Genomic DNA, 27539 nt, shown 5'->3' on the forward strand with positions numbered 1-27539 from the left:
AGTTACTTCAGTTACTACTACACCTGCAAGACTCCACCACCAGTGGCTGTGGTTTTCATGAGGAAGTTAACTCTTTCCGTTTGCTTGCTAAAACACTTCACCTACCCAAGTCCCTGTGTGCCATCTGAAGTCTTTCAGAGTTTGAAAAAGCAGGTATTTTAATCTCTGCCATACCTTTAATTTTCTCAGTTACTAAGCTGAATAACATTATTCAGTGCCTCATGCTGTACAGTTTATGGGTGCTTGATTAACTCTGCTGCAGAGGAAATATTCAAGCAGAGACTCTTTCTGCTGCCACCAGAAACATGAAGCTACAGGCCTTGCATTTGAAGCAAAGCACTTCATGTAAAGAAAGGACTGTGAACACCTGGGCCCTAGGGCAAGGGCTGAGCAGCAAGTATAGGAAAAACCCTGTGCTTTGAAAAACAGAAGAAGATAACAGTGGCAGGTGTCCTCTTGTTAGTATCAGGGAGGTAAACCCTGAATGAGTTCAGAGAGCTGCTGACCTGTCCTCCTCGATAGACATCAAGATGCCAGGGTAGGACTCCTGTGGGTGCACACTCCAAAGGAAGTGGAGTAACATATACACCCTGTGTGCCTCCTGTGTCCTGAAGGATCCCAAAGCATGTTCCTAACCAGATACTGTGCTCTCAGTTTTTCACTTGGATTCTTCTGCAATCGTGCTTCATTGCTGAAGTACAGAACATGGCTAATATTTGTTCAGTGGGTCAGGAACGCCGAGCCCCTGCATCTGCACACCCCTCCAAGGCCTGAACAGTGTTGGCCTGATGGGTTGTGTTGAGGCTCTGCAACAGTCCAGTGACATCTGACTAGATCTGCATGCTCTGAGGACAGATCTCTTTCACCTTCACCTCATATCTGCATTAGGTCCTTCTGCAGTAACCTAGAGGTAAACTGCTGAAGCTAGGGCTGATAAAAAGCCTGGAAAAGGCCTCTGTGGAAACAGGGTGCTGCTTTGAATTTTCCCCTTAGGGAGCCAAGTTCACAGAAGAACTAATTATTTTGGAGGAGCCCAGGAATGATTATCCTCCGTACACCTCTTCAAAGAGAGGAGGGTGGAGTAAAAGGTCACTCGTGAAGCCGGGTGGAGGAAGCATGAGCAGTGTTTTGCTTATTCCAGGGTTTTTGATCTTGTGAAGGGTTTTATGGGGTATTTGGTGTTCCTGCGCTGCCGAGAGGCGTTCTGTTTCTGAACTGACAATTTGAAATACCTGGGCCTTCCCTCTCTCCCTTGGCCATCCAACGCTTCCTCATCTAACAAACTTCAAAAAGTCACTGTTAATCCCCAAGGATCCTTGGAGATGCCCACGGAGAGGTTCCAAAGAAGGGGCCAAGTGCTCTTTCCCCAGCTATCCATGTTGGTGTAGTTCCCTAGAAAGGCAGGCCCTTAAACCACCACGTCTACAACTTTATTCCCTAGCGTGCAAGTAGCTCCACTCACTCAGGTAAAAGCCGGGAGAAACGAGGAGGGCACTGACTTCACACCCCTCCGCTGGCCCCGCACCGGGCACTGCCCCTTGCAAGACGCGCAGCTGCTCCTCGTCCAGGGACCTCGAGCAGCCTCCTCCCTCTGCGGCATCACCCCCCCACCCCCCCACCCCGACCCCTCCTCCGAGGCGCTCCCCGAGCCCAGCCCGCCGCCGCCAGCCGAACTCCTGCACCCCCCGCGATGGACACGCCGCGCTTAACCCTCCTCCCCTCTCCTACCGCCACCGGGCACCTCCCGCCACCTCTCTGCCCCCGACGCGCAGCCACCGCTCGGCGCTGCACCCGCACACGGGCCCTTCGGGGGCCACCAGGGTCGGGCGGGGGGAGCCGCGTAGGCCCTCGGGGGAGACCCAGCCCCTCCGAGGGCGGCCGGCGAGGACGTGTGGGCGCCGAGGGAGGAGGAGGAGGAGGAGAAGGAGGAGGCGGTGTCGCGGGGGCGGCCCCAGGGCCCCCCGGCAGCCCCGGGGCGGGGAGGGGGCGGGCGCGGCGGGGGCTGCGCGCCCCCCGGCCGCCGAGGGGCCGCGCCGGGCGCTGGGGCGGGGTCTGCGGGCGCCGACGGGGCGGGCGCCACGTCGGCAGCGGGGAAAGGCGCAGGAGTAAAGTCTGCGGCGGAGCCCAGCGGAGCCGAGCCCGGCCCGGCCCTGTTCTGCCCTGCCCGCCGCGCGGTGAGTGAGGCTTGAGCGGCCGCCGCCCCAGCCCGGCCGTGCCCCGCTCCGCCGGCAGCCGGGGAGCCCGGCCGGCCGCCCTGCCTGCCTCCCTCCCGTCTTTTCCTCCCCGCCGAGGAAGGGAAGCTTTGGGAGGAGAAGGCGGCGGGAAGGAGCTGCCGATGGGAGAGGCGGACCCGGGGAAGCGGGGCCTCCGCTGCCACCTGCCCCCCCCCGGGCGGGCGCGGCGCGGCCGCTTTTGTGCTTCCTGCCGCGGCACCGGGGGGCGTGAGGGAGGGGAGGGAGGAGGGAGGGCCCGGCCGTAGCGGCTCCGCCGCGGCCTTGGCTGCCACGTCAGTGCCGCGGTGCCCGGCGGTGCCCGTGGCCGGCCCGGCGGGCGGGGGTCGCTGCGGGGCCGCCCCCTGAGGAGCTGCCGGGGGAGGACGTGGCGGGGGCTCGGGCAGCCTTGCGAGGTGGGTGCGGGGCCTCGGCGTGCCGGAGTCGGCGCCTCCTGGGTGCGGGAGCGGGGTCGGGGGCGGCTGCCGCGTCCCGGGGCCCTCCCGGGGCCCTCCCGGGGCCGTGCCGGGGCCGGGCGCTGCTCCCGCGTCCCGGCAGGGCGGCTGCGGATGCCGTGCTCGCCTTGGCCTCGCTCCTGGCTGGCCTTGTGCTCCTCGGTGAGCTTCTCAGTGCCAAGATAAGCTTTGTTCCGGGATTTCTTTTTGTTTTTTCTTTGTAAACTTCGCTGCGTTCGGATGTTTCCTGTAGTAACCTGCTCCGTATTTAATCCATCTTTCTCAAGTCCAGCCTGATGGAGCAGAAGCTGGAAGAGTTCTTTGGGAACTGTTCGGGAACAGCTTGGCTTTCCGCGTTCACCTAGCCGAAGTGGTTCTGTGGTGTGGCTTGAAAATAAGTGCAAGTTGTTTTAGCCGTGCAGCTGGTTCTGCTCATTGTGTAAAGCTCACGGACGAGCTCTGCAGATGCAATTAGTGCTTCCTTCTGCTCATTTAACGGCGCTGAAAACTAGAACTCTGAATCAGGATGGTAAATACCAAGTGCACGTAGCCTGCTTCAGGGCATCCGGAGCTTTCTTTTGGGCAGCCGGCCTCGGAATCATGGAAAGGGTACATACAAGATCGCTTCATTTAGCACACCAATACTGCTTGCTATACACATCAGTTTAAAAACTGCTCAGTAAATACTATCCAGACTTTTAAAACAAACAAACAAACAAAAAAAAAGGTAAGCTGGTAGTAAAACATTCCGTGGAGTTGGTGTTGCAAAAATGGAAACTGAAAGATGTTCCTTCCGCAGCAAGTGAACAGGTCTGAATAGCAGGCAGGAGCCAACAAACCGGTGGTGGACCCAAGGGAAAAAGTTCATTATGTCATTAGCAGGGGTGGCAAGGAAGTTCAGCTGATGCCTTATTGCTCTGGCTGTTAGACACTGTTAGGATTTGTCTTTGTAGGCCTTGTGGAAAAGGAGAGCTGTGGTGGGTGTGGAGCCGGGGCGTCAGGAAAGCCTTAGAAGAAATGGGGAGGACGTGCCTTGGAAAGCTGAGCTGGCAGGAGGCAAAGGCTGACAGGACTGGTGAAATGGAGCAAGTCCTAGTTGTTTCTCAAGCTGTGCCCTATGCCTTGTTAGAATTTACCATTTAGTTTCTAGAAACCAGTTTTGGAGGACTAGAAAAGGGGAATTTGGGTTTCTGCTGCCTTTGGTTTGGTATCCCATGAATCCTCGCTTTGTAGAAAACTTGGTTGCTGACATCAGACATTCCTAGAGCCTCTTCTGGAGCCTGAACTGTATTTTAGTTGAGGGTGATGCAAAAATGCTGGATTCTCTTATAGGCAGATATGGTGTTATAATGTCCTGGGCAAAATTAAGTTGTGCTTTGGGTTTGTTTTTTGTTTGTTTGGGGGTTTTTTTGTGGTTTTTGTTGTTGTTGTTTTGTTTGTTTGTTTTGGTTTTTTTTGTTTGCAGGAGAGATATCCCTCTTTTTTAGCCTTTAATTGTGGTGTGTGTTTGTGTTAGGTTTTTAGTACAAATACGTTGCATTACCTTCCTAGCTGTGTGCTGAGCCCTGCATGTCATGAGCCTGTTTATATTTCTTATGGCAGACTTGGTGTCTTTTTTGGGAGGGGCTATGGCCCATTCTGTTGTAGGCTTCAAAGTAAGCTGTGCTCTGCACCTGGAAACTTCTAATCAACTTGCTATATTCTTTTCCTGAAAACTGTGTCTTTTTTTTCCTATGAAATGGGCATGCTTGATTCTAGGCCAGTTTTCTTTGTATATAAATCTGAATTTTTAAACCTGGCTTTTAAACAAAAGACTTCTTGAAATGTTAGCTATGCTCTTGGTTTTTAGCTACATGCTTTCTGCATGCCTGGATTTGTTTTTTACCTTAGTGCTGTTAGCGTTGACTTTTTATTGCCAAAGCTCAGTCTGCTGTCTCCTTTGCAGTAGCTTAACACACTTCCATATCAGCTGTGCTCTGAGGGTTATGTGTGAGAGAACTAACAGCACTGAGTTCTCTTACTTATAACATGCTATACCCGTAACAAGTCCTAATCCAAGGAGTAAAGCAGGGAAGCCAATAAATAGTTAGGGATTGCTTGTGCAGCTTGATGCAGTACCCTGAAGAGCAGGCATTGGGCAGGATTACCCTTTTGGTTTCATGCTTATTTCCTTCTTTAGTTTGGAGAGTAGAGCACTGTGACTCTTTGCAAAATGTATTTCTTAAAGCATCATCCCCTAAAATAATGTTTTTTGTGTACATTAAAGATACAGGGGTAATTTTGAAATCTGCTGCGGGTGCTGAAAGAGGGGAAGGGAAGCTGTGCATGTGGCAAGGGTTCTTTTGTTTCCATAGCCAAGCTTTCTAACTGCATAGCTGGTGGGTAGAAGGAAGATCATTTTTTTTCATGGTGGACTAAGTTGAGGCTGTTGGTTTGTTTGCAGTTCTGTCAGGTGAAGAGTTCCAGTGCTGCCTGCTGCTGCTGCAGCCTTCTGAAGCAAGCAGCGTTATGCTGCCAACTGAAATTGGCCCCATCCTTGGGTAGTCTCACTGCTGCCCGCAAATATCTGAGTAGTGGCATTGAAACAAGCCAGTTTTTACTGGCTGCTGCTTGGGCCGGGTTTGCTTTGCTGAAACAGTAGAGCTTTTTGTCTGTAAACTGAGGCAGGCATCGTGAGCATCGTCTGAAGCTTGGGAAGTTGCACGCGTGTCTGTAGTGGTTGGAACCCGCATCTCAATGAAAGGCTAAAATTTCACACAAAATGCTGTCCAAGAACTGCAGACTCACTAAGGAGATATGTCTTAACAGGGATTTGCACTCTTCATAGCAGTCCTCATGGCAGCATATGGAGCAATTAATGTTATCTCCATTGCCCAAGAACACAGAAGGAATACATGTTTTGGTGAGAAATCTGGTAAAAATTTTAAGGCCACGCTGAGTGTACTTCTCCTGTACCGCAGGGCTACTTGTTTATGATCCCCACCATACACATGTGGCAGGAATATGACAGTAGCACTGTTGCGTAAGATGTCATTAGCCTTCTACTTTTCTCCTAGGTGTATGCAGAATACTTGTGGAAAGAACTTACTAGACATCTTCACGAAGGAATATATTTGGTGAGAAAGTTTTCTTTTAATCAGCTTTGACGTGAATGTATGTGTGGCTGTACCATTCCCTACAGAGCATCCTACCACTTTCATGTGTGGTTCTATGAAAATGTTATAAATAGCTCTTGAATGAAAAATCCTCTTCTAAAACACTTCTTTACAGTTCTGTAAAACTTTGAAGTTTCCTGTATATTTCATATATGTATATTTCTGATAATATGAAAATACCACTTCTTTAAAACCAATTGAAAGAGTGACTTCTTTTTTTTAGGATGAAGGTTGATACATATTTTAGAGTTTTGTTAAGAATATGAGAGGTTATCCCTTACGTCTTGAATGACTAGTTCCTTCATAAGCATGCAAGGAAAAAACCCAGTAGTTTACATGTATTCCTATTAGATCTGGGTTTGTTTCAACTTAATAAGATAAAGAAAACATAATGCTTATGTAAAGCATAAAGAGATTCTACCTCTTTCCACGTTATTATTTCATGTCTGTGTTAAATGAAGGAGGAGGCTTTTCCCCAGTAGCACAAGACACTAAATTTGGCATCACAGGATAAAAATGCCAAAGATAGATCTATTTGTTCTTCCTCTCTCCCCTCCCCACCTCTTCTCTCCCAGTCTTAGCATACTTTTAAGAAGATCGTGAAAAACGTATCAGAAAAGTTCCAAAGTTCAAGCTTCCAATGAATCTTTGCCTTGTTGAGTGTGCTTGCAGTACCAGTAATAATTGTGACTAATGATTCAGTGCACAGGGGACTTTGAATCTGCAGCTTGCAACTTAAATTTCCAAAGTTCCTTACCACTATGTGGGAATGATCTAACTCTACACAAAAGTCTTATGCTTCACTTCTAGATAGGTGCCTTAGGTGTTAGCCGAGTTGCAGTCTCTGTTTGGTCTCATGAATTTTGCTTTCTTCTTCTTTGCAGGCAAACACCTTCAGCAGGGAGAGTGAAAGGAACCTCCCTTAGGATACGCTACAGTCTGGTGACCAGGGGATTCCTGCAGCGTGGGACATACAGCTTGGATCTGGTTAGACGAAGGAGGCATTGAACTGTGAGTGCTCTCACCTTGGTGGTACTATGTAAAGGATAGTGGGTGGTTTCTGCTTTTCTAACTCAAATTTTTGAAGACAAAAAAGTATATTCTTGCCTTCTTTGCCTCAAGACTTGATGAAGTCATCTGCCACTAAGCAGTTATTCCAGGCCTTTGACCTCCAGCCAATATAAATACTTACTTTAAATCTCTGGAGGGGAGCCAGGTTTAAGAAATGCTCCTGTGTGTAGTATTTCCTGCTCACCAGATCTGCTACACCCTTTTTAGTATACAGGATTTTGGATCATATTTCAGAAGCTCTTTAGTCTCCTGATGTCTTAAATTTGCTACAGGGATGCATGATGTGTGCTGTAAGCTAGATATCCTAACATTTTCAGCTGAAATTCTTTGTTGGATCTCAGTCTTGATTCTGTGATTCACTGGTGACCTTCTACAGGAAAACAAAAGGACTTGAATTGTGCTTTGTGAGCTCCTCTGTGACAAGTTTTGTTTTGGATCAAGCTATGAGCCTTTTCTGACAGTGATTTGACTCTTGTTTTCACTTGCACTGATGTAGTAGGAAAAGACTGAATAAAGCCTCGCACAAGCTGTTTAGGCACATCTCTTGTCGTATCCCTGGAGTGCTTCCAGGCACCCATAGAATCATACAGAGAAAGAATCATACAGAGAAAGAATCATTCAGTAGTTTTCAACTATGTGATCTGCAGACCCCTGGAAGGTCCCTTCTGTGTGGAACAAGTTCAGTGACTTCCTTTCCTTAGCTGCTTCTCTCAGGCATTCTTGCTACTCTGCTGACTTCTGGGGTCTGATAGCAGCAGGTAACCGGTGCCTGAGCTGTAGAAGATCGACCACTGTGGTCCATGTAGTTGTAAGAGAGCAATAGCAATGTGTTTCTGTGGTTTTGAGGGAGTTGCAGTCATGTTAAATCATTGCATGTGAGTGATGTATTGTATAATGTTCCTGTCAAACTTTAAAAAGGTAGCTTGGCATAAAGAATTATGTAACCTTGAAGTTCTAGGGAGGGTAACATGGGAGGGAATGCCTAATCTTGCTACTTTTTAAATGCAATGCTGTGATTTTGTGTGTTATTTGTTGTTTTTTTTTAAATACTTGACTAAACTAGAAACCATTCTTTGAAATTTCCCTGCCAATACATTGATTTGCTCAGTTAGCTTTGCAGGAAGTGCAAGCAAATCTGACAGAGGCCTAAACTAGATTACAGAGAGTCATGAAAGGGTCTTTCACCTTTGCAGTTTGCCAGTCTGACTCCTTGCATTGGACAGATCTTGTCTTAATTAAATTGTATGGTGCCTAGCACAACAGATAGTCAGTACTTCACTGGGGTTGTATCTGCTGTCAGTGCTGCTGTGTCCAATGCCTTCTTAGTAGCAGAAAGTACTAAACCTTGTATGGAGTATCATGACACACTCTAGCATTCTGCCATGTTCAGAACTGGTAACTTCAACTCTCCTCTAAATGTGTTGAAAATACCATTGGGGATTATGCCTTTTCTCAGGAGATTAAATAACTTTTCTCAGCCTCTTACTAGGAATTGTTGACAGAAACTTTTTGGAAGCTTAAGCAATTTTATCTGGGTTTCTTTTGGGAGTTACATGCTGGCTAGATCCAAACATATTAGCAGAGTTAGTCCTTTATAAAAATTGGCCTTTGGCTTAACTCATTTGTGTCTCCCTTGAGTCTGCTTTAAAACTGTTTTGGTTGCTTTTTTATTATTTTGTTGTAAGTAAAACTTGCTAGGTTGTGACTTTTATTTTACTTTTTTTAGGACCTTCCCTAATGCAGTGAATAAACTCTTTCCAAATTCCCAATAATCATCTTAATGAACGAAATGGCCACATGTTAAGTGTAAACATAGTTACTTTGTCTTTGTACAGATGCTTTGATCAAATAATGTCAGGCCTGTCAGTTTCTTACAGTGTCTACCTTCTCTTTCTTATAGAGCCTGATATTTTTGTTTCAAGTTGGAAAAAACCCAATAACCTACATGTAACTTCACAGTGAGATTCTTGTGTTTCTTCCAGTTTGCATTAGATGAATGTAAAGAAGTTCTGTAGTGCCTGAATTGAGTCCTTTCTCAGAACTTGATTGAATTCTTTTTTTTTTTTCTTCAAATCGTCTCTTAGCCCTAATGTGTTTAGTTGTGTATCTTGATGTGTTGACACTTGCTTTCCTACTACTTAGCTTCCACATCCATGTTTCTGGCTATTGAGAGGTACCTGCTCAGCATTGCCATCAAATTGGCCGTCCTGATTCTAGGGTTTTTTGCTTGCTTTCCTGTTCAGCTTCTTGAGTAAAGGTACCTACGTTTTTGGAGTCGTGAACTGATACCCTTAGTACTGATTATGAGGACTGTTTAATATTCAATTTGGTCTTGCTTCTCATCCAGAGATCTGTCATTTAGTGTGTGGGTGGTGTTTTTTTACTGTGATATTTTGACTTCATAATTATACTGTGAGGATTTTAGCTGTTGTTTTCCAGATGAGTCTTCCTACCCTCAAGTTCTGCTTCTGCCTGCTCATCCCTTCTTCACATCCCAGTCAGTGCTTTCTTCACACAGAGGAGAGGTACTGAGAGATCTGGGCATGGCAAGAGAGGCTAGAATTATTTTTGTGGTGGTCAGTGACTCCTGGAAGAAAATTATCTAAATGCTTGTGCAGGGAGGAGTGTACTAAGAAGTCATTGGCAGCAAAATAGAAGGATGCTGAGTGGTACAATGCAACTTCCTTTTCTTTCTCCTTTTCCTGACCTCAGTGCCTGCCGAGGAGGGAAGCAGATTGACAGAAGGGCTCAGGGAAGGAGGCAGGATTTAACACTGAGGAACACTTTGGTGGGGCTGAAAAGCAGAAGGGAAACCTGGACAAGATAATGTTTTATTCCCCTCTGAAGGGAAAATGCAGTAAGCAGATCTGCTGTTTCGAGCTTTCTCCTGTGCTTCCCCTCAGTCTCGGGGACTGCTTCTTTAGAACTACTCTAGGAAACTGCTTTTTGTATAAAGAAATCTTTCTGAAATGTTTTCACTGGGAAGTTTGTGTAGAGTTAAAACAGCCTAGTTCTGATACTACTGCATGGTGTATGCAGTACTGCTACAAGACAAATGGAGTGTTTTCATTACAATTCTTCTACCTTGTTCTCATGACATTTATTCAAATTCTGCTGTGAGGACTTGTTTACTCAAATTGCTGCTTTCCAGCTACTAACAGATCTCACAGGTATGCTGCTGTGGTTTTTGTAGTGCCCACCGCCTCTATGATCATTAGGCTTTTCTTTTTTTAGTTAATAAATGTAAGCTGTTGTATGGTGATGGCTGTTTGGTTTTGTGTTTTGTTTGTTTTTTTCATACTGGTTTTCTTCCTGACTGCCTTTTAGGTTTGAGATACAGTTGGCGTGGGGTGGCAGCTCTCACCAAGCTGGCCTGGTGGAGGGTTCCTTTTTCAAGTATTGAGTCTGGTTGAAGAATGCAAAAACAGACCAGTAATAAAAAAGAGCAGTAGTTTGGCAGGAGCTGCTAGCTTACGAAGTAACAAAAAAAATTCCTTTTCTGTAGAACTTAAACTACATGAATTTTGGGTTCCTGGGTTACATCTATGCTTTGTCAGAAAAGATGTCTAGAATGTGTCAATTTCTTTTTTAGGCAATAATGAATCAAACGGACAAAAATCAACAGGAAGTGTCATCATACCTTCATGAAGAACCACCAGAAGGTATGTATTTTTTTTTTTTATAATATCAAGTAAATTCACAGAAATTAATCAGAAGTTCAGTTCTCTCTTAAAAAAAAGGATCAGCAAGCTGAATGCCTTGATGGTCATTTAAGTAATAGTAAGCAAGCCAGCCCTGGGATGGACCTAGATTATTGTTCACTTTTGCAATATCCTGATTACAGTAAGGCCACTGAATATAACTCAGTAAGCAACTGTGCTGTTGAATTACAGGAAAGATAGGTAGATGCTGAAGGACATAATTTGCAGAGTAGTTTCCCAAGTTGTCATTTGGTCCAATAGGTATGTATTTCTCCTGTTCATTATGTGAGATGTTAAGATCCCAGATTCCCTTTTGCACAGCTTGCAACTTAATAGTGCTTGTGACTTTTAAACAAGATGTGTCTAAAAATATATGGAACTTTATTACTACTTTTGGAGACCCTTTTCCGTCATACAATTAACTGTGGTTCTAACTTTTGGCTTAATCTCATGGTTTCCTAAAAACAGACAAAAATGCTTGACTTCATTAATGCAGTGGCATCTTGGTCTCCTGAACCAAGTGAATTTTAAATTGGTTATTAGATCTGCAGAAGAAATACAACTGCAAATGAGCAGAGTTCCCTTCTGGGCTGTGGGACAGCATGATTGTCAAGAGTCCTGTTTGCTAACTGTGACAGGAAACATAGTAGATCAAACACTGTTCTTGGCATGTGGGTTGTCTGCGTTCTGTTTTCTCTTGCTTTGAGACCAAGCACATCTACTTTCATGTAGAGGTCAGTGAGTCCAGATTCCTCTCAGTTCATTGCTCTTCAATTTATGATGACACTTTGAAGCTCTGTTGGTTTGGTTGGGTTTTTTCCTCAGCTTTTATATGTTTTATAACTGAACAATTTACTTGAACAACCCACCAACTGCAGCAGGAGGAGTTGAAGTGGAATATCTCACTCTAGTCTTAACAGATATTAGGCAGTAAACATAAATAGAACATGTGAGAAAAAGGAGAAAAAGGGTTTTTTTGTGGCACAGAGGTTCTTAGGCTCTGCTATACTTGTTGCAGTATCATGGTGTGAGGACAAAAATCTCTCTTTTTAAGCTCTTCTGGGGTTGTCAAGAGCCAAGAAGCATTTCTGAAAGCAAATGCCAGACTGGAAACTATGCCCTAAGGTGTGTTATCTTCATCTCTAATTTTTAAGGCTTCCTCCCCTCCGTAAGGTTTGAATTGTGTTTTATACATGTTAGACCTCACATACAGAAATTGAACAGTGGTCTGACTGGTAAATTGCAATCAATTCTTTCTTGAGGAGGGCTGTGAAACAAAGGCATTTTTAATCTTCCTAGAATATTCAGTAGGTTGTCTAGATTCAGAGCATAACAGCAGACCCTGATCATCACTAGGAATTGCAAGATTTTATTTAAAATTTGTGAGCAATTAAGACAGACTGTCTTCTTTCAGTATGACAGTAACCAGCTTGATTGTGGTCTAAATAGATGGAGAAAGTCAGTGTAGTTAGAGGGAGCAGAATGAAACATTCCTGCTATTGTTAATGCCTTTGGGGGCCACTTTTGGTATATAGTCTTCATTAGAAGTTTTTTGGCCATTGGATTCAATCATGAGTTTAAGATGTTGGAATATCCTTGAAGAACATCCCTGTTTTAAATGTCGTACAAGGCCTTCATATACAATATGCTCATGCCAAATGTGGATGGAAGGCTACCAGTTCAGTGTTGGCTAGAAGGTCAGCTTGTTGAACAGGTTGCCAAAAAGAGTCCTTGGAGGAAAGGCTCAACTCCAAAACCAATTTGCAGTTTTTTCTAAAGATATCAGTAGTTCCAGTTTGTACAAGTAGCACTTGACAAGCTTGGTGCCCAAAGGCTTTAAAGAAATGCACATGTAGAAGAAGCTTTTGAGCTTGTGCTTTCTACAAGTAGTGCTATTCTAGTGCTTCATTTTTTGCTTTGCAGGTGGCACCACCTTTGCAGCCAACATTGATTCAAACTGTTGTTCATTGTTGGACTACTTTCAGCAGGAAGCTGGCTGCAAGGTAGCATGGTAGAGTCAACCCCTGAGCAGGGAACTTGTGTAGCTTTCTCCCTGGATTTAGGAATGAGCTGTTTTACTGTCTTTCTCATACATGGTTGGAAATAAGGAATCCAGGCATGCAAACTCTAGAATAGAAATCAACCAGCAAGGGAGACTCTTTGCAGCTGCAGGCATTTATTAGATCTAATGGACAATGGTAGCAGGTACGAAATGGGAATGTGTCAACCATCATGGCAAGTTAGTAACATACCACGTCACAGTCACTATTTACACTTGTAAAATACAATAAATGTTGTAAAAGGATTGGCTGTGTGCAGTAATGTGAGGAAAAGCACGTCGAGATTACTTTTGTTTGTTTCTGTCATTATTTTTGAAGTTAGTTGTGACGAATCCTCGCTTGCTAATGTCAGATCTGATTCACTGAAATAATCCCCTAAAATTCAGTGAGATAAAACTTTACTCCCATTTACCGTGTTGTCAGTGATCCAGTTAGGTGGAAGTGAAGCACTTTCTGACCAGATTTTTTACAGGGTGTGGAAGTCTGGTCACAAGAACCCTCTAATGAAAAATACCTAGATTTTACATCAGGCTCTCTTGACTGTGGTGCTTTAAAGGCTTTCTGTGTGAAAGTAGAAAATCTAATCTCTGTGTGCTCCATTGGCAATGCATTTTTGCTGGACATTGTCGAGGTTGAAAGCTGCTGGCCCATAATGAGCCGGCAAGGATATTACTTGGCTTTAAGGAAAACGCTGTCATTTATGTTCCCACGACCCTTTCTATTCTCTCTATCAGTTTCTTAAATAAGAGAGACTTAATGTAAGCTGGAAGCATTTTTAGGTTTTTTTGCTCCCTTAAGCTGCACTGATCTTCTTTATGCTTTTTTTCTTTTTGCCAAACTTCTAAAAAATTCTCTCACTTAGATGGCATCTTTCATTTGAATTATTCTGGGCATGTGCATACATACTCTGAACTTAACACTTTTAAAAGGAATTCTGAGTTCCACGTCCATCCTGGCATTACCACAAACTCATTGGAGGTGCTTGGGAAATTGTGCACCCTAGTTTTCATCTTGTAGTACATGAGTGCTGGGAGGTGATTCTTGACAACTGCACTCAAAGGACAGTTTCCAGCAGTTCAGGGTGCTGGAGGCAGGGACCTGTTCTGGTTCTCCCAAGGCATGTTGCAGTGCAGAGGCGACGTGTTGATGGGCTAGTTACAGGTCTCTGGTGGATCTAACTCTGGTTTTTCTTTTCTGCTGCCTCTCTAAATTTGTTATTCTCTTCAAACAATGTTCTTTCTACTGCTGACTCCTTCACCTTTTTTACTTCATGTTTTCTTCTTCCCTAGCTCTGCCCACCATGGTTCCACATGCTCTTTTCTTGGTTCCTCCTGTTTTTTTTCCCCCAAGATAAGGAAATGTATCTGTTCAATTCCATGTGTTACTTACAGGTAGCTAGAAAACAACAGTGGAACTCTTTTAGCCTAATTCTGTTAACTGGCTGTCTTTTGCCATGGTTTTCTCTGAAACTTTTTTTGAAGAAGTGGCTGGTGAGGAGTTAACAAAGAGGAGCTGAAAAAATGTGTACAATATTGTTGTTAAGAGATTTCTCAAGGCTCACATTGAGAATATCTTGGAGACAAACACGTATCAGGGCTAAGCTGGTTTAAAGGTGCAGTGGGTGATATTTCCTTGTATGCTGATAATACAGTTTCATTTTTCTGTTTATTTTCTGAAGATTAGATGATTTTTATGCAATAATGGGGCATGGAGTTGAAGTCTTGATTGACTTGAGAGGCAAGGTGCTTGTATTTCTTCAGTGTTTTGTTTCTACCTCTAGAAATAAGAAGCAATTTTTAAACTATTAGAGGACTAAGTGGCAAATTCTGGGAGTCTTTCTATGACTGACACTTTCTATTATTTTGAGGCTATTTAATCATTCCATAAATGTGGATTACGAGTTGACTTATCAGCAAGAAACAGCAAAATGCAGGTTAAACTTAGCATTAAAAAGAGAAAACATATTTACATGGTAAATAACACACAGGAATCCTATGGTTTGAGATTTGGGTTTGTGTGTCATACTGGGAATTCTGTTGGAAGCCTGTAATTTTTGCAATTATTAATGCCTTTGGGGACCACTTTTGGTATATAATAAACTTGATTAGAAGTTATTTGGCTATTGGACTTGATTTTTTTTTTTCCCCTTCCCTATCCAAACTGAAAAAAAAACACCTCAGAAAATGCAATTTGTGTATGTGATGAAGAAATGAAGCAATACAGTGAAGAATTGGCATCAGTTTTGTCCTTGGTCTCCTTTGGACTTTCCTGATTGTTCTCATTTGTAACCTTCTTTTTTTGTGCCCTCCTGCACACAACCCTTGTAAATGCATTTTCAAAACACCAATTAGTAAGGAAAGAAACAGCTTTGTCTCAAGGTGAGCACTTTTCAAACAACAGCTCTTTTTTTTGTTTGTTTTTTTCGTAAACCTTTGGCTCTACTTCTCCAGGAAACTTTTTCCAAGCCTTCCTTAGAGATCTGAACAGCAAGATAGTGCAGCTGCTTTTTTCTTTTCTGAGGGGGGTGTCTTCCCCCATGGCTTAACTCTGAATATTAGGATGGGGGGAACAGGAAGGTTTTCCCCCCTCCATGTTAATTTAGTCCAGAAATGGGGCTGCCTTGGCCATGTGACTTTGCAGAGTCTGGGAAGGTGGTGGTGCACTCAGAGAAGTGTAGCATGCAAGGCTGTCTCAGAGCTATATGCCTGATACTTGTAGGCTTAGCACTGACTTGTATTTCAGGAAACAGCATTCAGGTATGTCTGGCTGCAGCAAAGTGTCATTTCTCATTTGGAGCAATGGTATTCTCTGTGCATCCAAGAAAAGGAGCCTGCAAGGGAAGTACATGCTGTGTGCAGTTGGTGTTGGGCTAGAAAAGGAAATACTTAGAAGCAAGTTTTCTTTTGAAAATGCTTTAATCATAGCACTGATTGATTGGCTTCTTGTTTCCTCCCATAGGTTCATTAAAAGACCACCCGCAGCAGCAGCCTGGCATGCTATCTCGTGTGACTGGTGGCCTCTTCAGTGTCACAAAGGGAGCTGTTGGTGCCACGATCGGGGGTGTTGCTTGGATCGGAGGGAAGAGCTTGGAAATTACCAAAACAGCAGTCACATCTGTGCCTTCAGTGGGAGTGGGCCTGGTCAAAGGAAGTGTTTCTGCTGTGGCTGGAGGTGTTACAGCTGTAGGATCTGCTGTTGCAAGTAAAGTGCCTTTAACAGGAAAGAAAAAGGATAAATCTGACTAAAACCAAAACTGAGACATACTTGGTTCTCCAAAATATTACGTCAGTGGCATTAAAATCTGCTAAGATTTGGACCATGAGAAGCCATGTGTCTTAGACACTTTATCTTCTAAGGAGCTGTGCAAGTAACTGAATTTCATTGAAAAGAACTGAAGACGCTTGGCTAGCACAGAGTATGAAGATCTGTTAGAGCCTAGATTGAAGCTTTTTATCTGGTGAAATGTTACACTTGATAATGATAGAAGTGTACCTGAAGGGATAATACATATTTGACTATTCATTTACTGTAAGTCTTCTGCCGTTTTGGACTAAAATGTGAACATAGAAACTTGGTAGTCTCTGCTGTACCATCAATAGGATGAGATGCCATTCACTGTTGTTCTCAATGGTTTCCACATCCGTTTGCTAAGGGGTCCTTCAGCTGTGTAGTGGCATTGTTGGATGTACCCAGATAGTTTTGGTTATAAAACTGCACTAGCAGGCAGCCTGTAAACTATCAGCAACTGCAGCCAGTGCACACTGGAGCAAATAGAACTGGAGGTGTGTGGAAATTGGAAGTGAGGAAGTTTGATAGCATGGTAGAAGGGATCATACAGAGTAAACTAAATTAATGCCTTATAAGACAAATTACCTTTTTACTAGGTGGAGCTGTGTAAAGAACTGTCCTGCCATTTCAGTGCAGTTCACAGAATGAGCTTTAGACTCTTTATGAATCCTGATACATGAAACCTTGTCAGTTTTTACTGAAAACAAGATTGCTCCATCTCAGGTGTATTTAATCATATGCATCTATTTCCTGCAAGTGAAAACTTGCATCTAGTAAACTTCTAATAGACACTAGAAAATATTAGGGCTTAATGGAAACTGGGCCATGTTTGTGGTCATCCAGCGTAACTGTCTGACTTGAAAGAAATTCCCTAATGAAGTTGGAAACCACTGAAGAACTAGCAAAGCTGTTGTCTCAGCTCTGTGGTGCTCCAGGTTAGCTTCTTGTTCTTGCAAATGCAAGGAATTATTCACTACATCTTTCTCTCGTACTTTGTATTTTGATTTTTGATATTTAAAACAAAAAAAAAGGTAGATGAGGCCTTAACAAAAAAAAGAGAGAAATATCATTAAAGTAAATTGTATACTGACAGATTCCAAACATTGACACACCTCAGATGGAAACACCTGTGTGTCCTCTGCAGTGTGTGAGGCAAAATGCACTTGTAAGACACAGCTTGAGGTTGCCTTAAAATAGAACCTGTTGGTGATCTTTGTTTTTGTGTATGGACATTTCAAATAAGTAACCTCTTTGGAAACAAAACCCATACAGGAAGGCTGTGAATGTTGTGTATGCAGTATTTTCTAAAAGCTTGTGCTCCTACAGAGAACTTATAAGTACATAAGTTTAACTTTTCCAGTGGCTATGGTTGTACATGAAGGAAACATAGGGAGGAGACTTATTAGAAACTAAAAAAGATCAAAACATATCACTTGTCTAAAACTTAGTCCTATATTCAGGGATGTTTAAAGTATGCTATGTGTAAATTATGGTACAGTAGTCACCTCGTTTCTCTGAGCCATTGGTACTTCACTCTGGAACAGCTTTATTTGTTGTAATTGTTGTCTATGTTGGTAGCATGGGGATTTGAGGTGGTGGGGAGAGCAAAAACCCAACACATGGGATTATTTCCTCCTTTTGGTAGATATACCTTCTGCTGCAAGAATCTAATGAGGTAAGTTTATGCAACAAATAGAAGTTTTCAACTGTTTTTTATAGTTGGAAGATAATCACAAAGAATACAGTGTAGTTGAAGGATACCAGTTGGGTCTAGGAATGAGCCAGCTTGGATGCTGGAGACAATCTACCTGCAGTAAATAATGTAGTGTTGTCTGCTCCCCTGTGGTTTCCAATGTAGACATATCCCCAAGTGCTGCCACTGAATTGTCACCTGTCAAGTCACCTGTTGGGAGCATAGTGATATTTGTGACACTCAACCTGACCCTGCCTGATTGTTTTCAGAAAATGTAAATGTTGAACTGGTCATACCCATTTTTTTTAATGACATTGTCTAATTTTTATACTATGAAACTTGCTACAAAACAAGTGTGATCTAAGATAAGCAGTTTTAGATCTGTAAAGAGCTGCCAGCACTTCATTATGTTTTGTTCCTATCCTGTAGTTATTACTTCTTCGCCTTGTAACTGAAACACTTTAACATGACATGGTTTTATTTTTCAAAAAGAGCTTTGTCCTATGTCCTGCATATTTTCCATTCACCTATGAAACTTGCTTCATCTTATAAAATTGTTCAAATTCTGTCCTGACATTTGTGAAACATTAAATTGTTGCTGTTTCAGACATTTGAAAGCTGCTTTAATTACTTTTTGGAGAAAAGCATACCGAATTATAAATCTTCCCACAGTATTTTGCCCCAGAGTGTCTTTTACCTGCATCTAATTAGTGCCAGCCAGCTCTTAACAAAATGTGTAACTTGGCTGTGTTGTTGGCTGTGCATAGGCACAAAATCCCTTGTGCTTGTTGTTGGGGTTTTTATGGTCTCCTGGGAACTGAGGCTTGGGGATACTCACTTTTAAGAAGGTAGTGAGCTGAATGGAATACGGAACAGAAATTTTCAGGGGGATTGGGTTTGTTGTTGTTTTGTTTCGGGGTTGGTTTTGTGGTGAGTTGTATTTTAATTTTCTTTTCCCAGCCCCCATTTCAGAAGGGGAAATGTTTATGAAGACTACTTCTATGCCTGACTGCTCACTGTGTAACAAAAGGCTGGTCTACAGGCTCTTATGTGCCAGATTTCAACAGTGTAACCTGGTTGACATTCACTGTGACTAACAGCAAGAGATAAGGAAGTGGATTTCAGCAATACAAGTTTGATAATTGGGAGCTTCCCTGAGGTTTTATTACAAATGAAACCTGTGAAGAAGAGAGAAACAGGTCCCAAACAGAGTTATGAATGAAAGACTGAATGAATTTTGGACTGCTGGTAGAGAAAAAAAGTCTTTCTGCTTATGCTTCTGTATTGAAAGAGGAGGAGGAGAAACTGAAACTTTCAGAATGGAAAATGAGTTTTTTCTAACTCAGGCTGTGAGTTAAGGAAGTACGTCACTTTCCTGTTTTGTTTGGCCACTGAGAATATTGTAAGTGATGGGAGTAAGCTGTTGCAGGAACAGTAAAAACCATGCCTGTAAAATGCTGAAAACTGCATTCTGGGGGAAAACAGTGGTTTATGTCTTGGTTTCCTTTTCATCCTAAACCATGGATTGGTTCTGTGGTTCAGCATTAGAGATTGTATTATGAATAGCTTCAGAGAACTGAAATGCCCCCTTGTGTCTGAAGAGAAGGATGCTTTTGAATTCAAGTAATACTGTGGTCTGCTTAATAGATGAGCACTGAAGGACAGTCAGAAAGTGACAAAGGCAACTTCCTGTGAATTTTTAATCTGGCTGTCTTCCCAGATTCCTCTTAGAAAACCATTGTGTGTTTTGAAGAGTCAGCAAAGAAGTGGCTTAGTAAGACTTCTATCTTGCTGGTGATAACTGCCCAGTCTTGAATTCTTGCTGCTGTCACACATGCTTCTGCAGAAGCAGTGGTTACCCCCACAAGCTGCTGTCATGTCCACACTTGCCTGCACAGCTGTTTGAGACCTTCAGCTGTTGAGGTTTTCACGCTGCTCCAGCCAGATGTCTCTAGCCCTTTCCAAGCTCACAGCAGATAATGTGGCAGGTTACATAAAATTATCATCTTGCAGCCCACCCTCTGAACAAGTAATTCAATACCAGCTTTCCTCAGCAATTTAAAACTTCTCTTTAAGAAAATGAGCCTTGGACTTGCTGCCAAAGTATGTGTTAAAAATGAGCTTGAAGAATGGGCCTGGAGTGAGGGGGGTGAGTAACTTTTTTTTTTTTAATCTCCTGCTTTCAACAGCAAACGTGTGGAGTCCTTATTCTACTGAGATAATGGTCAGTGATGCTACTATTTGATATTACCAATCACAGCCCATAAATTAAGTAAAATACCCCAAGCACTTAAACACTCTCAGATAGTTACTATTTTGAAAGCCAGCATTTGTCAGCGATTACCAGTGATATCTGAGAAGCAGCATGACCCATATATTTAGCAACTGTGGCAGCTGTTTGCAAATCTGGTAGTCGTTTTTAATCACCAGTGGTTTACAGACTAGCGTTTTGTTACACCTATTACAGGAGCATGACTTTTTCTTTTCTCTTACAACCATTTGAGACTCACCTGAGTCTAAATTTTTCTCTCACTGAGCCTTGTTAGAAAAGCATAAAGAACTAGAAAAAAGCAATAAATGTGCATCCTCCTGTCCCAAACCTTTTGCAAAAAGGGCAAGTTTTGAAGTCTCAGGAATGTAAAGGTTGTCTTGCAGTTTCTTGGCTTTGTGGTTTGTATACAAATGTACTAGGGCTTCACTGTAACAGTCACTAAAGAAAAAAATACTACGTCCTGCCCCTGTTCTCAGACTGTGCTGTATAGCTAGGTTCTCATTTCCAAGAAGTAGTCTGCTGCAGTTCTGGATCTGGGAAATAGAGCTACTTATCTCAGCAATAAGGAAAGGAACTCCAAAAGAGTTTCCAAAAGTCAGTGAACCAGTGGCTGATGAACACAGCTGGAAAAATAACCCTCCTTTTATCTTTTTCAGATAAAGATTGCACTAATCACAACCACAGGGTGGACTGTGCAGTGACAGAGCTTAAAATCCAAAGCAGTTAATGTCCTGTTAGGTAAGAAAATGTAACAGAACCAAAAAAACACCCTAGGGAAAAAAAAGCAACTTCTGTCATAACCAGGTCCTAGGATATTATTTGAAAGCATTAGAAAGGTACAATTGTATAATCAAGTTATGCCCAAGACACACTCCAGGATGTGGTACAGTATAGGACTACAGTCTGGTTAAGATTACTTTTGGGTTGGGTCTTCTCAAAGAAACAACATGTCTTTCTCTTTGATTTTCTTTTAAAGGACAACATTCAAATTAATCTTCAATGTTTATAGGAGCAACAGGATTAAAAATTGGTCTCTCCTCCTTTGATTGTATCTTACCATAACTGACCTCAAAATCTTTCTTAGTACCACTCAAGCTTTCTAGAGTTCCACTCTTTATGTCATATCCCAAAGCAGAGAGTTTTTTAATTCGGTACTGAACAATTTGTGTTGTCAACTCCAGCACCATCGGTGTCTCTCTAATCTGTTCTATGGAAATGCCTTCCTTCAGGAGTCCTTCAAGTCTTTCTTCCAAAACTGGAACAGAATAGTAGAGAAGGGCTGGGCATTTCAACACTAGCTGTTTCAATTCTTGATCACTGCACTTAAAGACATTTCTGGAAAAAAGCATACTCTTCTGCATAGTAGTAGGAGTAAGTTGAAAAATAAAACCTTTAAGTTTGGACAGCAGCTGTAGAACTTCATGGTCAGTGAAGTCATTCTTCTGGAGAAACTCCAAGCTCTCTTGGATGGAGGTGGAGGTATTTAATAAAATAAATGGATTTTGGCTCAATAGCTTCAGTATCCAGATCTTCATATTTGCATCAGAACCTCCTAAGCTTAAATAATTTCTTTGTAAAGTCTCTATCACGTTTTTGGTTTTTTCAACAGGGTTATAGAAAATATTGGGTGCACTTGTCAAGAACCTGGTGATTATATTATTCTTAAGTCCCAACTCTTGAAAAAACAGTATATTTGCCTTCTGGTTCTCATGATATTTAGTAGTAAAAAAAGACTCTGGAAATTGCTCTATTAACTTAATCACCTGTTTTTCATTCTGGCATACTAATTGCCATAGAGCTCTTTGAGAGTTTATCTCTGCGGGGGTATGGAGAATTGCCTCTGGACAGCGTTCCAAAATGTTGGCTACAGCCGCCTCGTCCGCTCCCATTTCCTGCAAGATACCAGCAGTTTCTTTAACATAGGCCACATCCTGGAGAAGGACCCATTCCTTTAGTCTGCGTATTTTCTTGATGTCAACTGACAACCTGTAGAGACTCTCAATGGTTTTTTTATTTTCCTCTCTTGATTTTGTATCAGTTGTGTAACTGGAATGTACTGGGAAGCTTCTGTTTGCCACTTCAGTCCATACTGATGAAAAGTTGAATCCCAGGTTACAGTACTGGGATCTTGTCAACAGAACAGTAAATGTATCTTTTGCACCATGAGTGACTCCCCTCAACATTGTGGAATTCAGCCCTATGGAAAGAGAACAACAACTGTAAGAAAACACATTTAAAGCACAAGTTACACCTTGTTATGTTCTCAGACATTGATATTCAGACTGAGCTAGCATAAGAAATTACTCTCAACAGTGTTTTTTTATTATTAGCACAAAATTCAGCTTTACTGCGAAAGCAAGAGGAAAAAAAGAGACTTTTGAAAGGTTAATGTTCTGATGGATGCCTCACTGGAACAATAATGTGCAAGTGACACCTCATGTGGGGGCAGCGCTCTGTCCATATATTACGCTTGCAGTCATTCAAGAATCCAACTGTCAGCCATTTCCTGCAGCTGAAATTGTTAACTACATTACAGCTCACTCGTATTATATTAGAAAAATGTTTCATGTAATTTAATTTGACAGTAACTTCCCCCCCCACAAAAAAAAAAAAAAAGCAAGCAGCTTAAATATATTTCTGAACTCTTCTGAATGTATTTGCTTAACTTCTCAAGCAGTGTTTGGAGTGTGACGTGTTCCTTCATGAATCAGACACCACTCCCCCAGTCCTCCTTCAGTAGCAGCTCATAGCCTAACTGCATTGTGATGTTATTCTTGTTATAATTAAGGAAAAACAACGATCCAAACCTTTATGTATGTCTGTCAGCTGGGTTCTGAATAAGCACATTGGTATTTTGCAGGAGGAAGCAAGTACACAGTCCTATCTTCAAGCCTTCAACTTGCCTCTTCCAGCACCTACTTTGCTATAGTTGCCCCTTGCACTGGTGCCTGATCTCTGCCTGCAGGTCACTTCTGCTGTGGTCGACCACCCCCAGCAGGCAAAGGCGCCTTGAAGCGACCACACTGAGGTCCACGCAGCAGCCACAGGGTAGCTGTGAGTGACCCCATTCCCCACCTTTGCTCAAACTGACTGCCAGGTATCGCCAACAGCAGATGTGGTGCCCCCTGCTCTGCCATGGCCAGAGGAGCCGCAGCAGTCAGAGATACCAAGTGTCTCTTTAACTTCTAGGTGGTGTTTTTGTAACAACCTTCTGGGAGCACAGAGTGTGGAACGGAGAATTGCTGGTCTGTGAAATACTGGTACAACCTGCTGCTGCTGTTAACATGCTTGAATCAGCTGTGATTGAAAATGAGGGAAAAAATACCATTTGTGCGTTTGACAATTCTGTTTCTGCAGTTGCTTCCACCTCTCCCAAAGTACAGCACGCCTCAAAAAGCTCTCCTACCTGAGCGTGATTTTTTATTTTTGAGGGAGGAACGAAAAGACTGTTACAATCACGCAGTCAAATCTACAAAACAGACCAAGAAGCCTGTTGCAGAAACAGCTATACGGGACCCCCAGAATCTTCTTTATAGCCCATCTTTTAAGAAAATCTGTAGTTTGTTTAAAGGGCTTAAGTGATAGTCACCAGGTAAGGTTAAATATTTGCCAGGGGTAAGATACTTGATCTCAAGAAAGCCTTCCTTTGCTTTTAAAGTTGGTCTTTTCAGCTTTCAAAATCTGGACTCTTGTTATGCTACTGTGTCATAAACAAGCAAAAATAGTTTCCTATATGCAAGCTTATGCTATTAACAGAAGCTGTTTATCTGGAAGTTGTTTTTTAGTATTGTTTCAAATCTGAGACAAAATATGACTGCCTAATGAAGCTGCTTGTGTCATAACTTCAAGGCTAATGATTTTATCTTCATAAACTTTGTGACTGCAGAAGTGCTGTCCAGCAAGCTCCACCACAGAACAAGCCATTTTCCCCCAGTAGCCCTGAAAGCACTGTAAGTGTGGGTAAGTCACAGACTTCTCATGTGATGACCTGAAGAAGTGTCTGTTTCATGAGGACTGCAAACTAAAGCCTCTCCTCCACAGGGAGTGACACAACTGCCTGTGTCTGAGCACTCTTGAGTAGTTCTGTGGAATACAGCGGGTCCACTCAGAGCAAGTACATCTCTTGAAGGATTGTGTCTTTCTTCATTAATGCTTCAGCTCTGCTGGAAACTGCCAGCAAAATGAAGTACTGTTAAATTTGTTTGGGATGTCAGATGACACTTCCAAAGTACAAACTGGAAAAATAACTAACCATGACTTTTACTTCAATGTGTAATCCTGCTGTTAAACAAAATTGCCTTCTGAGTAATACAGTAATTTAAAATCGTTATTTTATCTATTATAGAGCTTTAAAAAAATTCTTATACCATAAACTGTGCTCTTTCATGATCTGATATGGGAATGATTTTTATGTTCATTTAGAAGCAGCTTTATGTTGTCTGAAAATGTCTGAGATCATAGTAATTTTTTTTTTCTTTTTACTGTGGATCATCCATGCAGAAACAGAATACTATAAAAGAAAGGAAAACTTCATTTGCTAAACCACATTTGTCTGGGGTACTCATGAGCCCTTGTAAAAGCACTAAGCAAAATACAACATGCAAAACTAGATGGATTTTAATGTCATGGTCTTCTATAGGAACAGAGATTATTATTAGAGCTACAATTCAGTGTATTTTGGAGTCCAGAGATGACAGTATCACATTTCTAGACTATGTAACCTATTCCAACAGTCCAGAGTTCTCAAAGCTCATGTTGGACTACTGGTCCAATATGCAGGACCCCGCTGAAACTTTTTACATATATTGCTGTGAGGATTGCAAATCAAATGAGATTTGGGGGACAAAAATAGCCAGCTTAGATGACACATTTGCTCTTGTTGCCAGCAGCACCCTCTTATCACCAGGTGTCATAACAGCAACAAGGAAACGAACTAATGTCTACCTGGAAGCTACCAATGGTCCTGCTTGCTAGCACTCTCATCAGTGACCTGTATCTACAGAGTAAATGGGTGTTTTAAGTTTCATCGTTTACTGAGACTCCTATGTATACCTTCTGTAGGAAATGTATACTAGGAGCAACTGGCTGATTCATCATTTCATTCAAAAATGTTGGATTTCTCAGTGTGTATTTTGAGACTCAAATCTTGCTTCTTGGAAATCAGCAAACCACCCTCTAGCTCATGTTGCATTTTTCACAAAACAGGGCAACCATATGACCAGTACTGTAGGCTGGTCACTACCATTCTCACTACAGCAAACTGTAGCCAGGTCCTAGGAGGCTGTAAAGAATTAGATGAAACTAATAAATGCCTAGATTGAACTCTGAATGAACTAGGAAGAGTAGCATCTACTTAGAAGAGAGCAGTGTAGGCAGGATTTGAATGGCTTGTGAAGAAAACCGAAGCAGCAATGGGTAGCAGTTGTGTAGATTAATGCATAGTGGAGGAAGTGTTCATATTTACACACAGACAAAAAATTAATCCCTGTTTTACATTCAGAGTGGAAATGAGGCAAAGGGTTACAAAATATGCCAGACCAACGTACAGCTTTTCAGAAAAAAAAAAAAAAAAGCTACAGAGGATCCCATGATAATCCCGGTTGGAAGGGGCCTCGAGCTCAAAGCAGGGTCTGCTACAAAGCAAGACCAAGTGGCTTTGTCCGGTCAGGTCTTGAAAACCTTCATGGATGGACCCTGTTCTACTGCTCAACTGCCCTCACAGGGCAAAAGCTTGACCTTTTAAGAAAGCCAGTTTTTAAACAAAAAGAAGCTTAAGGAGGTTAAGTTCTCAATCACCGCCCGGTTGCCCAAGCCTGGCCACCTGGACGATTTTTGTCCGCACCCCCTTTTTCCTTCTCTCTCTCCTCCGGGATTCCCCTGCGGGGTGTCGGGGCAGTTTCCCGCAGGCAGCGGGGCAGGGCTCCCCGGGCCCGGTTCCGGAGCCGCCCCCAGCCCTCCTCGCCCCGATCCGCGCCCCGGCCGCCCGCCCGCCACGTCACGGACACGCAGCGGCCCCGTTTGTCCTCAGCCCGTCACCGTGACGACACGGCCACATCTCTCCGCAAACGCACGGGAGGCCCAAACGCAGCGTCAGGCCGCCCCGCAGGCACCGCCCGCCCCGCACCGCCCCGCACCCCCGGCGGCTCGGAGGCCACGGCAGCCGCGCCGGCACTCGCACCCCCCAGCCCCACAAGCCGGGGTGAGGCAGCCGGAGCCGGCGGGGACCGGCCCCGCAGCCCCGCTCCGCTCCTGACCTGGGCTCGCCCGGCGCCGCGCTGCGCCCGACCCCGGGTGCCGGCGGGGCGGGGCGGGGACGTGGCGGGGCGGGGCGGCAGTGCGGGGCGGGCACTGAGGCTGGGGGTGCGGGGCAGGGCTTGGGCGCCCCGGAGGCTGCAGCCGTCGAGCGGGCTGCGGGCGGCGTGGCGGGGCTCGCCGGTGCCGGTCGGCGGCGGTGAGCGGGTGTGCGTGGTCTCCTCCCGCGGCGCACGTCCCCGGGCTGCTTCCGCGGGTTAAAACAGACCTTGTCGCCGCTGGGAAGTGGTTCCAGGTGGCCGGATTCGCTCGGCTGCCGGGAGAGGTTCAGGGCAGCGAATTAAATAAAAATAATGTGAAAATGATTTCGAGGTATTATGATAGCGAAGAGGTGAGCACCGTGAAAATTAGGCCACTCGAGCGCCCCTGTTCTGACGGGAGGAAAATGATCCCACTGATGGGTGACGGGAATTGGTGCTGGATTTATCAAGAACTGAAGCTGAAGCAGCCGCCGGACCCACCGCACACAACACCCAGCAGTCAAAGCCCTGCTGCTTCTCATACCAAGCCTGTCGATCCCCACAAAGACTCTTCTAATCCTTTTGGAAGTAGTACCCCGAAAAACCTCTTCAGAATCAGATCTGGGCGAGACGCAGCACTGATGGGGTGGTGGCTTGCTTGGCTTGCGCTGGTGTATTTTCTTCCATAGGCTCACTTATTACAAAATAAAAGTCACACACATAGTCATTTGGTTTAGTGTTTTGGTGGCGGTGTTTCGGAAGTTAAATGAGCTGGATAGTGAGAATCATCTTCCTCTACCTTTTTTTCCACTGTATCTACTTTATTTCTTTTCTAAACTTAGAGCAACAAATCAATAAAGACGCGTAAGTGATTTCTAGACTAGAAAGATTTTTCCAGGCGTGTTAGGGTTTTTTTAAGCTAGCTCTGGATCTGCACGATCACATCCTTTGTAGAGTGAAAATCAGCGCTGTTGTCTCTGGGAACACCTTTTGTCAGCTGCATTTTCAACAGTCTGTTTTAGATGAAAGGAAAAAAAGCCCTAGTGAAGAAGGGAGCCGTGCTCTGTGAACCCAGTTGAGGCTTGGTCTCCTACAGAACTGCTGGTTCATAATCAGTTTGTAGTGTTTGTGAATGTAAATGACAGTGTTAAAAACAGACATCTGGAAAGTGCTTCTAATTTGTAACACGCAATGTCTTGTACACTTGCTGCTTTATGTTTCGTGTTTGTCATTTCATGCCTTCATGTTAATCTTTTTTCCCTTCTGACTCCTCCCAACTCTTGATTTTTGTGATCACAGTAATAATGTTCTTTAAAGAAGTTATCCACAAGAGAGCATGAAAGTGAGGTTTGCTTGTACAAG

General features: G+C 43.5%; 2 protein-coding genes across 4 annotated transcripts; one reads left to right on the top strand and one right to left on the bottom strand.

Annotated features, from left to right (window-relative positions):
• Positions 1-2088: 2088 nt before the first annotated feature.
• On the top strand, positions 2089-18307 carry TMEM263 (transmembrane protein 263). 3 transcript variants are annotated; one of them, XM_051638273.1, is made up of 5 exons: positions 2089-2174; positions 5722-5781; positions 6705-6807; positions 10484-10553; positions 15611-18307. In XM_051638273.1, the coding sequence occupies exons 2-5, from the start codon at positions 5726-5728 to the stop codon at positions 15895-15897; spliced, it is 516 nt and encodes a 171-aa protein (XP_051494233.1). In that variant the 5' UTR covers positions 2089-2174; positions 5722-5725; the 3' UTR covers positions 15898-18307. The 3 variants fall into 3 exon arrangements, with proteins under 3 accessions (XP_051494233.1, XP_051494153.1, XP_051494304.1); XM_051638193.1 differs by lacking the exon at positions 2089-2174 and adding an exon at positions 2522-2626; XM_051638344.1 differs by lacking the exons at positions 2089-2174; positions 5722-5781 and having other exon boundaries at positions 6714-6831.
• On the bottom strand, positions 15549-26203 carry MTERF2 (mitochondrial transcription termination factor 2). The gene is made up of 3 exons (XM_051638068.1): positions 26160-26203; positions 20144-22102; positions 15549-15862 (listed from the first exon to the last, which is right to left on the bottom strand). Exon 2 carries the CDS (start codon positions 22086-22088, stop codon positions 20895-20897), a length of 1194 nt encoding a protein of 397 aa, XP_051494028.1. The 5' UTR covers positions 22089-22102; positions 26160-26203; the 3' UTR covers positions 15549-15862; positions 20144-20894.
• Positions 26204-27539: the final 1336 nt, after the last annotated feature.

The sequence above is a fragment of the Apus apus genome, chromosome 1, assembly GCF_020740795.1.
Source record: "Apus apus isolate bApuApu2 chromosome 1, bApuApu2.pri.cur, whole genome shotgun sequence".
Lineage (NCBI taxonomy): Eukaryota > Metazoa > Chordata > Aves > Apodiformes > Apodidae > Apus > Apus apus.

What these genes read in the sequence shown, in the direction of transcription:
- TMEM263 (XM_051638273.1), top strand. Translation starts at nt 5,726, where the DNA reads ATGCAGAATACTTGTGGAAAGAACTTACTAGACATCTTCACGAAGGAA. An exon ending in GGACATACAGCTTGGATCTG is followed by an intron (nt 6,808 to 10,483) that starts GTTAGACGAAGG and finishes TTTCTTTTTTAG; the next exon opens with GCAATAATGAATCAAACGGA. An exon ending in TCATGAAGAACCACCAGAAG is followed by an intron (nt 10,554 to 15,610) that starts GTATGTATTTTT and finishes TTCCTCCCATAG; the next exon opens with GTTCATTAAAAGACCACCCG.
- MTERF2 (XM_051638068.1), bottom strand. Translation starts at nt 22,088, where the DNA reads ATGTTGAGGGGAGTCACTCATGGTGCAAAAGATACATTTACTGTTCTG.